Below are 12,338 nucleotides of genomic sequence, written 5' to 3'. Positions count from 1 at the left end.
AGAATAAATATGTGCATATAAAGTAGAGTAATAAATACATACAAACATATATATATATATATATACATAAATACATACAAACATATATATATATATATACACATGTATATATGCATACAAACATACAGGTGCTGAGGGGAGGGGAAGGAGGTAAGGTGGGGGGATGGGGAGGGGGAGGAGGGGGAGAGGAAGGATGGGGCTCAGTCTGGGAAGGCCTCCTGGAGGAGGTGAGCTTACTTGGGACATAGTAAGCGCTCAACAAATACCACAGTTGTTATTATGGTTACTTAGACTGTGAGCCTCATGTGAACGCAGACTGCATCAAGCCTAACTTGTATTTACCTCTGCACTTAGAACAGGAAGCAGTGTGGCCTAATGAAAAGAGCACAGACCTTGGAGTCAGAGGACCTGAGTTCTAATTCTGGCCCTTCCAACTGCTTTCTGTGTGATCTAGGGCAAGTCAATTAACTTCTCTGTGCCTCAGTCTCCTCCACTGTAAAACAGGGAGTTAATACCTGTTCTCTCTCCTACTTAGACTGGGAGCCCCATGCGGGACAGGGACTGTGTCTGCCCTAATTGACATGTACCTACCCTGGCACTTAGAACAGTGTTGGACACATAATAAGCACCTAATACCATAAAAACCCAGTGCTCAACACAGAAAGTGCTTAACAAAGACTATAAAAAAAAAAGAATGGCAAAGCTTGTGATTTCTCTCAAAGATGTGCAGTGATTCGTAGATGGCAATACCTGGTTGCCTTATGACATGGCTTATAAAGCAGCGTGGCTCAGTGGAAAGAGCCCAGGCTTTGGAGTCAGTGGTCATGGGTTCAAGCTGTGTGACTTTGGGCAAGTCAGTTAACTTCTCTGTGCCTCAGTTACCTCATCTGTAAAGTGGGGATTGACTGCGAGCTCCCTGTGGGACAACCTGATCACCTTGTAACCTCCCCAGTGCTTAGAACAGTACTTTGCACACCGTAAGCACTTAATAAATGCCATTATTATTATTATTACTACAAAGCAGCCCCACTGGTGGTTGGGCTCTGGGAACAGCCCAAAGAGACAGGGCTCAGTAATAATTGTAGTATTTGTTAAGCGCTGACTGGGTATCAGGTACTGTACTAAGCGCTGGGGTGGATACAAGCAAATCGGATTGGACACAGTCCCTGTCCCACATGGAGTTTACAGTCTCAATCGTCATTTTCCAGACGAGTAGCTGAGGCCCAGAGGAGTGAAGTGAGTTGCCCAAGGTCACACAGCAGACAAGTGGTGGATCCGGGATTAGAATCCATGACCTTCTGACTCTCCAGGCCGGGTTCTTTCACGCTGCTTCAGATGTGCAGCGGTTGGGAGATGGTGATACCTTGTTGCTTGATAACAGGGCACCACAAAGCAGCCCCACTGGTGGCTGGGCCCAGAGGGAAGAGACTCCGTCTGTGTGCATTTGCCTAATGCTTACAGCAACAACTCTTGCGGACTCCAACTCTTTAGCCAGTGCTTGGTACAGTGCTCTGCACACAGTAAGCGCTTAATAAATAACAACAATAACAACAATGATGGCATTTATTAAGCGCTTACTATGTGCAAAGCACTGTTCTAAGCACTGGGGAGATTACAAAGTGATCAGGTTGTCCCATGTGGGGCTCACAATCTTCATCCCCATTTTACAGATGAAGGAACTGAGGCACAGAGAAGTTAAGTGACTTGCCCAAAGTCACCCAGCTGACAATTGGCAGAGCCGGGATTTGAACCCATGACCTCTGACTCCAAAGCCCGGGCTCTTTCCACTGAGCCACGCTGCTTCTCTAGGTAAATACTGTTACTACTACTACTACTACTACTACTACTACTACTACTACTACTACTACTACTACTACTACTACTACTACTACTACTACTACTACTACTACTACTACTACTACTACTACTACTACTACGGACAGACTTCCAGCTACCAAAGGCCTTGATCCCCACGGCTGCTGGCAATGTGTAGAACATCTCACCAAGACATTGGTTACAATCAATCAATCAATCAATCATATTTATTGAGTGCTTACTGTGTGCAGAGCACTGTACTAAGCGCTTGGGAAGTACAAGTTGGTGACATATAGAGACGGTCCCTACCCAACAGTGGGCTCACAGTCTAAAAGGGGGAGACAGAGAACAAAACCAAACATACTAACAAAATAAAATAAATAGAATAGATACGTACAAGTAAAATAAATAAATAAATAAATAGAGTAATAAATATGTACAAACATATATACATATATACAGGTGCTGTGGGGAAGGGAAGGAGGTAAGACGGGGGGATGGAGAGGGGGACGAGGGGGAGAGGAAAGAAGGGGCTCAGTGTGGGAAGGCCTCCTGGAGGAGGTGAGCTCTCAGTAGGGCCTTGAAGGGAGGAAGACAGCGAGCTTGGCGGATTGGCAATCAAGTTACTAAGGAAAAAGAAAAAGAGCTCAATAAAAAATTAGGGGGAAAAAAAAAGATTTGAAAAAATTTGTTACTGAATAGCAGGAACCTAATATGTTCATTCAATCATATTCATTGAGCGCTTACTGTGTGCAGAGCACTGTACTAAAACTGTTCTGAAAACATTCATTCATTCAATCGTATTTATTGAGCGCTTACTGTGTGCAGAGCACTGTATTAAGCGCTGGGGAAGTACAAGTTGGCAACATATAGAGATGGTCCCTACCCAACAGCGGGCTCACAGTCTAGAAGGGGGAGACAGACAACAAAACAAAACATATTAACAAAATAAAAGAAATAGAATAGTAAAGATGTACAAGAGTAAATATAATCTTTTAGCTCTCCACTTTTAATTGGGGCATTTCAGACTTCACTATTGATTTTTTTTTAATAAACCGCTTATGCCACACGTGTGTAGCTGTAGAAAAATAAATCTCACATGCATCTTCAGCCAGAATTTTTCTTTGGAAAACATGCCTCCTATGTTCATTTTGAAAGTGATATTGCCACCATTAAACTGCCACAGGATACTTGCCACATATTGAAATCAAAGAAAGTTGTTTCCATGAAACAATGACTCTCTACGGAAGATTTATACAAGCAACTCAGTAGTTTTAGCTCCTTCAGACTACCTTAAAATATTTGGGATTTTTTTTTCACTGTGATAAAGTCAAAATCAAACGTACAACAACAAATAAAACCTCACATTTTTCTCTCCTTACTTTTGAAAAATGATTTATGGAACTCCAACATCGTATTTGAATGTTAACACTTTTTTTGCACATCTCATTGAAATATTTTTATGATTTCTAAAAGGGAGTATTTGTGGAAAGGAGTTGATGCCGGGATCAAATCTTCTAAAATTCATTTTAAGCCTATCAATGGGGGAGTTGTGTTACGTACTTGTTTTTTGTGGCTACCACGCAAAAAGGAGCTGGGAATTCCAGTTTTACATTCCGAGTCGCTCTGTTCTTCATAGCTCTCAAACTCACTTGAGCTCCACCCATATTCCAAAGAGCTATTTCCTCCTCCTTCGCCATTCTCAACATCATCATAAATCATTTCTTCTGCAAGCAGGAATTCCAAAATCCAATGAAAATGCAGAAATCCACAATTACGTTACATTTCAGTGGGTCCCATTACCAGGATTCAATTGTACGTAGGAGTCGTATATTTTTCAACACTCTAGAAAATTCTTGTTAACGATGCTTAGGGAAAAAACTTCCAGCCCACCTAACAACAACAAATTACAGTCACTCTGTATGAGCTATATTGAGATCCCTTAAATATCTTTGCCATAAAATCACCAGTTGGTTTGAAAGGCAAGGCTAAGGCGTTGTATAAATGCACTTCTCAACTGACAATTACACAGCAAAGAAGACTCTTGGGAATAATGTTGCTGACATCCCTATATGGCTGATTCTAGAGGACTGTTATTTTTTCACTCCTGGGCTTGAGGAAATTGGGAGCAATTCCAGTTATTCTCATAAAGACACCATACAGGAGGAAAGTTTAGTCCAGAGTGACTATGTTATGTTGTTAGAAAATTGATATTTTGATGCACAAACTTCTTGAAACTGAGCTGTTTTTGCCCAAAACACTCCTTGGATCTTGCAAGGACTACACTATGTTTGACTCTTCCCTAGTAACTTAACTGTCAGATCCTCCACTTCTTGCTTGCACAGAAGATATTCATGCCTAAAACAGGTCAGAGGCCATCAGGGATTTCTCTGTTATTAGGGAAAAAATCAACTCTGTGTCCCAGACAACAATTTTAGAATTTTTCCCCAAGCTTTTCCTTTCCCACCTGAGATCTTCCAATAGAATAGGAATCCAATAATTCCCAGTGCTACTCCCAGGGCCCATTACCTGAAAATCTCTCCACAGTTTGCACTATTATCTAAAATCCCAAGTGGTTGGCAAGATTTTTCACATAAAGACAAAATATTTTTTTCCTCAACCGTCTGCTATTCTGTAACCTTTTACACCTGATCACAATCATCCTACCACATATTGTTGAAATGTGTTTGTTTTTTTACCTGTTTTAAAAAAAACAAACATCTGAAACTGCCTTGTATAAATGAAGTGAACATATCTGCTAAGGTATACATCAGTGGATTCTATATGCCTGGTGAACAAATTTTAAATAGCAATTTTCCCCTTGAGTTGCAGGACAATTTCAAACCTGGTTCCGAGTCTGAATTTTCTCTTGGAACATCATCATATATCACTTCCTCTGGGTCTAAAATAATAAAAGAAAAGAATGGGAAAATATTTTAAAAAACAGACTTGACTAATTCATTGTTACTAAGAATGTTATTTCATCCATTGAATCCAAATATAGACTGATGCATAGAGCACCTCAATTCCAAAATGTTTTCTAAAATCTAAGATTCTATCCAGATTATAGAATTTTCAACATTAAAAACATCTGAATTGCATTTGTATGCTGGTTGCTATGCAGGTCTTATTGTATCTTTTTCCCATGAAAACCAATGCTATCCTACCACTGAAGGTGTACATTCCTGAAGAAATTGTAGTTCCTTTTTTAGCCATCACAATGGGAAATTTCTATCCTTTAAAATACATTTTTATCATAGAGCAGATTAGTTGAGGTCAGATAAGTAAATGAAACCTTAAAAATGATACATAGCTCCTAGGATTTACTGATACCAACACAGCTGCTTCTGAAACATAAGAGAGGTTAGCCACCTAATTAATATGCTAGGTAATATAACCATTTCTGCATGAATTTACCAGAAATTTGTTTTAGAAAGGAATCGGTTAACCGATGCAATAATCAAAATCTGAATGGTAAATGGACACTAATTTCCTATCACTTGAGAGACACCGAATTACTGTATTTTTGATATTAAGATTACAAAACATTAGGAAACATTCATGACCTATTAACTTAATGATTAGACAAGAAATTGAATATTGTTCTTCCTTGTAAATCAAACCATACCAGCCACTTACCCAGGGGCTGAGGAGCATATAAATAACGGTAGTAATCACAGAAGACCATTTGCTCTTTTTTTAAAACTAAAAATCAGCTCAGCTGACAGTTAAAATGCTCAAAGCTATGCGAAGGATGGATAGCGGATTCTGTTGTATAAAGCTGGACTAACTTAGTCAGATAAGAGAATGACATAAAGCAAGAGGAGAACAGCCTCTTCACTTGGAAATACATGAATCAAATGTAGAGAAGCAGCGTAGCTCAGTGGAAAGAGCCCGGGCTTTGGAGTCAGAGGTCATGGGTTCAAATCGCGGCTCCGCCAATTGTCAGCTGTGTGACTTTGGGCAAGTCACTTAACTTCTCTGTGCCTCAGTTCCCTCATTTGTAAAATGGGGATTACGACTGTAAGCCCCACGGGGGACAACCTGATCACCTTGTAACCTCCCCAGCGCTTACAACAGTGCTTTGCATATAGTAAGCACTTAATAAATTCCATTATTATTATTATTGTTATAAATCAGAAGACTCAGTCCTGAGAAAGATAGAACTTGTCAATTTGAAGCCTGTTTCCCTAATGGAATATTAAATTACTTCTCCAAAAAGAATAATGGAGGATTTGATAGTCACTCCACCCTCAACCCCACAGCACTTACGTTTATATCTTATGTAAATAATTTAAAGGAAATGTATAAATCACTTATTTATTTATATCAATGTCTGCCTTCCCCTCTAGACTGTAAACTCACTGTGCACGGTGAACATATCTAATTTAGTGGTACCGTACAGTCCCAAGTGCTTAGTACAGTTCTCTGTACATAGTAAGTACACAATACCAACCATTGATAAATTGATTAAAACAAAAAACTGCCCACAGAAATTGCAGCCTTGAATCGCTCCTACATTCCACACTTGTTTGGAGGCACCAGTTACTTTAGTGGTTTGTTTCAAGGAAATAATAATAATAATGATGGTATTTGTTAAGTGATTACTATGCACCAAGCACTGTTCTAAGCACTGGGGTAGATACAAGGTAATCAGGTTGTTCCATGTACAGCTCACAGTCTTCATCCCCTTTTACAGATGAGGTAGCCGAGGCACAGAGAAGTTAAGTGACTTGCCCAAGGTCACACAGCTGACAAGTGGCAGAGCCAGGATTAGAACCCATGACCTCTGATTCCCAAGCCCGGGTTCTTTCCACTAAGCCACGCCGTGTAGAGTTGCGAGCAAATGCTACACCAGCTCAGTCTGATTCACTGAAATTTTGAAGTTAAATGAAAGCCTTTCTTTTTTTTTCATTGAAGTTGTTAAATTAGTCTCAAATTAGGAAACTCAATGAGACACTCCCAACTCTTTGGAAATGTTTTTTCACTGCTCCGGGCATTGAATCAACCGCTGTAAAGACAGCGGTCCCACTTAATTGACACTTACTCTCCATCCACGCTGTATTGGCAGGATCTGCAACCCATTTGGCCAGGGCACTGTCTTCTTCATCGACCCGATCTTCCCTTAAAGAAAATCATCAAAAACAAAGATACCAAAAATCAGTGTGTGAAAAACCAAATGTAATAGAGTCACTTTACGAACCACCAACACTAAAACGGTACTGTAGCTGACCATATAGGCCTCCTTGTTAACAAGGAATTTCGGAAAGGGCATTATGATGTCACTGTGAAGTCAACACTAGGTGAATATTGGGAACACCTCAATCTAAGAATGTTATTTCATCCAGATGGGTTTCACTACTTCCTCTACCTCCTCGAAGAACAGTCAGTGATCACTGAAATGGCCAAACTCCCCTAACCTCTGCTTCCGTTGCTGATTTGGAAACAGAAAGACAGTCTCCAGGTGTGGGAAGCCCAGTGAATTACAGAGATGGTGACACTCCCATTTACTTCCTGAAAAAGCAGAAAAAACAGTTCTCTAAAAGCAAGAGTGGACTCAGCGAAAGAGATCGCGTCCATGCAAGAAAAAAAAGCCAATCCTAGTTTCTTTAACTCCTGGATGTTTTCAGTGGATAAAGAACAATTAGTACAATACCAAATCAGAAGGGATGAAGGAACACACCCAAGGATTGGATCGCACAGGAAATATAAAGCTGACTCTACTGTCATCATCGACAGTGTTTATTTACGGGTCTACTTTAGGCAGAGATTTATTGTAAGTACTGAAATAAAATTTCAGCCAAATAACTTTCAGCTAATGTGCAAAATTATAACAAAAAAGTAGTTGAAAATTTACTTTCATATGATTTAAAACAAGGATGTTTCTATGCCATTAAAAAGGACTGCTGATTTATCCTCTTCCCAAAATCAGTCTGTGCTTTCCTACTCATAAATAAAATCTGGGAGGGGTCTTATTTCCCTAAAATAATTAATTGATGGAAAAAAGCCTTATCCTTGGGTGATTTCTGGATTTAGGGCCACAATTCTGTTAATCTTAAAGGTATTTAATTTTAAATATGTTTAATTTTTAAATAATTGCAGCCTTGAAAAAATATTTTCTTTAAAACAATGGAATCAATTTCTAGTGTCAAAGGAACAAAGATCAATAATAAGGTGAAAGACATACATAAAGATGCCAAAAATGGAAAAGAAGGATGATGACTCTGATGCATAGTGAGACCGATCACTCTCACTCAATCCACATAATCACTGTCACCACATCCAGTCGGTTACATCTTCACAATATCGCTTAAATCTGCCCTTTCCTCTCCATCCAAACTGCTACCACTCTGAGTCAAGCACTTAATAATGATCGTGGTATTTGTTAAGCACTCACTATATGCCAGGCACTGTACTAAGCACTGGGTTAGATAATAATGATGACATTTGTTAAGCACGTACTATGTGCCAAGCATCGTTCTAAGCGCTGGGATCGAAACAAGGTTATCAGGTTGTACCATGTGGGGCTCACAGTCTTAATCCCCATTTTACCGAGGAGGTAACTGAGGCACAGAAAAATTAAGCGACTTGCCCAAAGTCACACAGCTGACAGTTGGCAGAGCCGGGATTTGAACCCATGACTTCTGACTCCAAAGCTCGTGCTCTTTCCACTGAGCCACGCTGCACACCACAATTGTGTATATCCGTAATTAATTTTAAATGTCTGTCTTCCTGTCTAAACTGTAAGCTCTTTGTGGGTAGGGAATGAGTCTTTCAACTCTGAGCCTCCTACTTAAGACTGTCTCCCTCCTACTTAGAATGTGAGCCCCAAATGGGACAGAGACTGTTCCTAACAATCAATCACATTTATTGAGCGCTTACTGTGTGCAGAGCACTGTACTAAGCGCGTGGGAAGTACAAGTTGGCAACATATAGAGACAGTCCCTACCCAACAGTGGGCTCACAGTCTAACAGTGCTCACAACGGTGGTTGACACATACTAAGCACTTAAATAACATAAAAAATAAATCTCTGTAGTTTTGTACTCTCCCAAGTGCTTAGTACAGTGCTCTGCACACAGGAAAATGCTCAATAACTGACTGATTGAAAACATCCACAAATGATATCAATTGCTACTTTGGCACTTACCTGTTCTGTGGATCATCGGAATTTAAATAATTACAATGACCATCTTCAGTAACCTCCTGTGTTCCCCCTAGGAAGTCAGAAGGGTGCATAATTATTTCAGCCACAATTATGAAGGATTCTAAAGAAGTTACTCACAATCTTTAAATGGAAAATTTTCTTCCTTACTCTTCTCTTTATGGATCTATACCATTGGCTTTAAGTGGCATCTTAAGGGACGTGGTGAAATCATTACGTTGGAGTCTTCTTGTGGACAGAGATCGTGTTTACTTTATTTTCCCAAAAGCTGAGTCATGGCATAGTGGATAGAGAGCACAGGCCTGGGAATCAGAAGGTCATGGGTTCTAATCCCAGCTCTCCCACTTATCTGCTGTGTGACCTTGGACAAGTCACTTCACTTCTCTACGCCTCAGTTACCTCACCTATAAATTGGGGATTGAGATTGTGAGCCCCATGTGGGACAAGGGACTGTGTCCAACCTGATTTGCTTGAATCTACCCCAGGGATTAGCACGGTGCCTGGCCATAGTAAGTGCTTAACAAATATCATCCTTTCTTTAACTCTGTACACAATGAACATTCAATAAATGCCACTGAATGGCTGGAAATGTTCTTGGCAGAATTTGGTCCAGAATAATAATGGTCAAATTGGTCCAATTTCAAATACAATAAAAATGGATTAAAGATGGTCTTCTACCCTGCTAGGAAAGTGCTTAATTTATTGAATTTTTGAGAGAATTCAGAAGGGTGGGAGAATGCCCAACAGCTCAGAGTAGCCATGATAGTAAACAGCAAACCTCAAAAACTTTTTTATGGTCTTTGTTAAGCACTTACTTTGTGCCAGGCACTGTACTAAGTGCTGGGGTTGATACAAGCTAATCAGGTTGTACACAGCCCCTGTCCCACACGGGCCTCACGGTTTTCAATCACCATTTTACCTTCCAAATTTCTGGAGTCATGCCAGGCCCATCTCCAGCAGCCTGGCGAGTGGATAGTGCATGACACTGGGAGTCAGGAGACCAAAGTTCCACTCTTGATTCTGCCACTTGCCTGCTGTGTGACCTTGAGCAAGTCACTTTGTTGTGGCTCAGTTACCTCATCTGTAAAATGGGGATAAAACGCCTGTTTCCCCTCCCTCTTAGACTATGAACCCTATGTAGAACTGAGACAACATGTAAGCAGCAGAGAAGCAGTGTGGTTCAGTGGAAAGAGCCCGGGCTTGGGAGCCAGAGGTCATAATAATAATAATAACAATAACAACGATGGCATTTATTAGGCGCTTACTATGTGCAAAGCACTGTTCTAAGCGCTGGGGAGGTTACAAGGTGATCAGGTTGTCCCACAGGGGGCTCACAGCCTTAATCCCCATTTTATAGATGAGGGAACTGAGGAACAGAGAAGTGAAGTGACTTGCCCAAAGTCACACAGCTGACAATTGGCGGAGCCGGGATTTGAACCCATGACCTCTGACTCCAAAGCCCATGCTCTTTCTACTGAGCCATGCTGTTTCAGGTCTCTCTCCATCCAGGCTGTGAACTCTTTGTGGGCAGGGAACAGATCTTCCAACTCTGTTGTATCGCACGCTCCCAAGCTCAGTACAATGCTCTGCTCATAGTAAGCGCTCAGTAAATACCATTTATTGATTGATGATCCCTGGTATCTTTGAACTCTAGGATTAGAATACTCCCCTGCAAGGACTGTTTAATCAATCTTTTCCCAAAGGGAGAGGTCTTCATCACCTAGGGATTCCCACCGGCTGGTTGAAGGCCACTGTTGTAAGGGATTCACAGTTAATCAGAAGGAGAGGGGAGGAGGCAAAAACTAAGGCCAGGAATGCTGCCTCCTCTTCTCCCATCATTCTCCCTTCTCATTTCTAGCTACTAGGGCCCTCTAGAGATCACTCAATCAATCGTATTTATTGAGCACTCACTGTGTGCAGAGCACTGTAGTAATCACTTGGGAAGTACAAGTTGGCAACATATAGAGACAGTCCCTACCCAACAGTGGGCTCACAGTCTAGAGGATTTTCACAGTCTATTCCATCTCAAGGACCCTCATATCAGCCTCCTCTCTGATCTCCCATCCTCCTCTTTCCCCTGACTTCAGTCTATATTTCATGCTGCTGCCCAGATCATTTTTGTGCAGAAAAGCTCCAGGCACATTACTCCCCTCCTCAAAAATGTCCAGTGGCTGCCAGTCAATGTAGGCATCAAGCAAAAACTCCTCACCCTGGGCTTCAAGGCTGTCCATCCATCCCCTCGCCCCCTCCTACCTCACCTCCCTTCCCTCCTTCTCCAGCCCGGCCCGCACCCTCCGCTCCTCTGCCGCTAATCTCCTCACCGGGCCTTGTTCTCACCTGTCCCACCATCGACCCCCAGCCCATGTCCTCCCCCTGGCCTGGAGTGCCCTCCCTCCGCACATCCGCCAAGCTAGCTCTCCTCCTCCCTTCAAAGCCCTACTGAGAGCTCACCTCCTCCAGGAGGCCTTCCCAGATTGAACCCCTTCTTTCCTCTCTCCCTTCCCATCCCCCCTGCCCTACCTCCTTCCCCTCCCCACAGCACCTGTATATACATTTGTACAGATTTATTACTCTATTTTGTTAATGATGTGCATCTAGCTTTATTTCTATTTATTCTGATGACACCTGTCCACATGTTTTGTTTTGTTGTCTGTCTCCCCCTTTTAGACTGTGAACCCACTGTTGGGTAGGGCCTGCCTTTATATGTTGCCAACCTGTACTTCCCAAGCGCTTAGTACAGTGCTCTGCACACAGTAAGCACTCAATAAATACGATTGAATGAATGAATGAATGAATGAATTGAGGGGCTGGAGAAAAACACCGAAGGCTGATTACAGCACCTCCCTGGAGCACTGATGGGGAGGGCAGTGAGGGTCAGAGAAAAGCTGGTATCATCATCACCACCTCCACCAAAATGGATTGTCTACTGCATGCAAAGCACTGTGCTAAGCGTTTGGAAACATGACAGAAGCAGAAAATGTGACCCCTGACCTCAAGGAGTTGTTCTCCCCCCTCTAGACTGTGAGCCCACTGTTGGGTAGGGACCGTCTCTATATGTTGCCAACTTGTAGTTCCCAAGCGCTTAGTACAGTGCTCTGCACACAGTAAGTGCTCAATAAATACGATTGATTGATTGATTGATTGACTGACTATCCAGTGGAACATTACCACTGCCAAGATGCTCTGAACAAGGCCCCACCCAAGCACGGAGCCAGAGCCTTTTCTGATCTCTTGGCCAGCACCAGGGGTCTATATTCAGCCTCACTTGCATCCCAGGAGATCAACATGGGGCAACCAGAGAACAAGATGTTTTTACACGGGTGGTGGTGGGAGGGAAGGGGAACAGTGAGGATTGAAGC

At 41.9% G+C, this 12,338-nt stretch overlaps 1 protein-coding gene across 7 annotated transcripts in view; it reads right to left on the bottom strand.

The window, feature by feature from the left end:
• The window catches only part of ARHGEF10 (Rho guanine nucleotide exchange factor 10), a 131,095-nt gene that overhangs the window by 91,252 nt on the left and 27,505 nt on the right, over positions 1–12,338 (bottom strand). For 6 of the 7 annotated variants that reach the window (XM_038772937.1, XM_038772938.1, XM_038772939.1 and 3 more), the window contains exons 4-7: positions 8,965–9,031; positions 6,863–6,939; positions 4,661–4,717; positions 3,379–3,542 (exon numbers count right to left, since the gene is read on the bottom strand). In XM_038772937.1, coding sequence (XP_038628865.1) covers positions 3,379–3,542; positions 4,661–4,717; positions 6,863–6,939; positions 8,965–9,031 — 365 coding nt within the window. Of the gene's footprint in view, positions 1–3,378; positions 3,543–4,660; positions 4,718–6,862; positions 6,940–7,048; positions 7,055–8,964; positions 9,032–12,338 lie in introns of those variants that run through there. The other variant, XM_038772944.1, reaches the window with a different exon arrangement.

This window comes from Tachyglossus aculeatus, chromosome X1, assembly GCF_015852505.1.
Source record: "Tachyglossus aculeatus isolate mTacAcu1 chromosome X1, mTacAcu1.pri, whole genome shotgun sequence".
Lineage (NCBI taxonomy): Eukaryota > Metazoa > Chordata > Mammalia > Monotremata > Tachyglossidae > Tachyglossus > Tachyglossus aculeatus.
The sequence above is the reverse complement of the archived record's forward strand: the minus strand, read 5'-3'. Positions and strand labels throughout refer to the sequence as shown.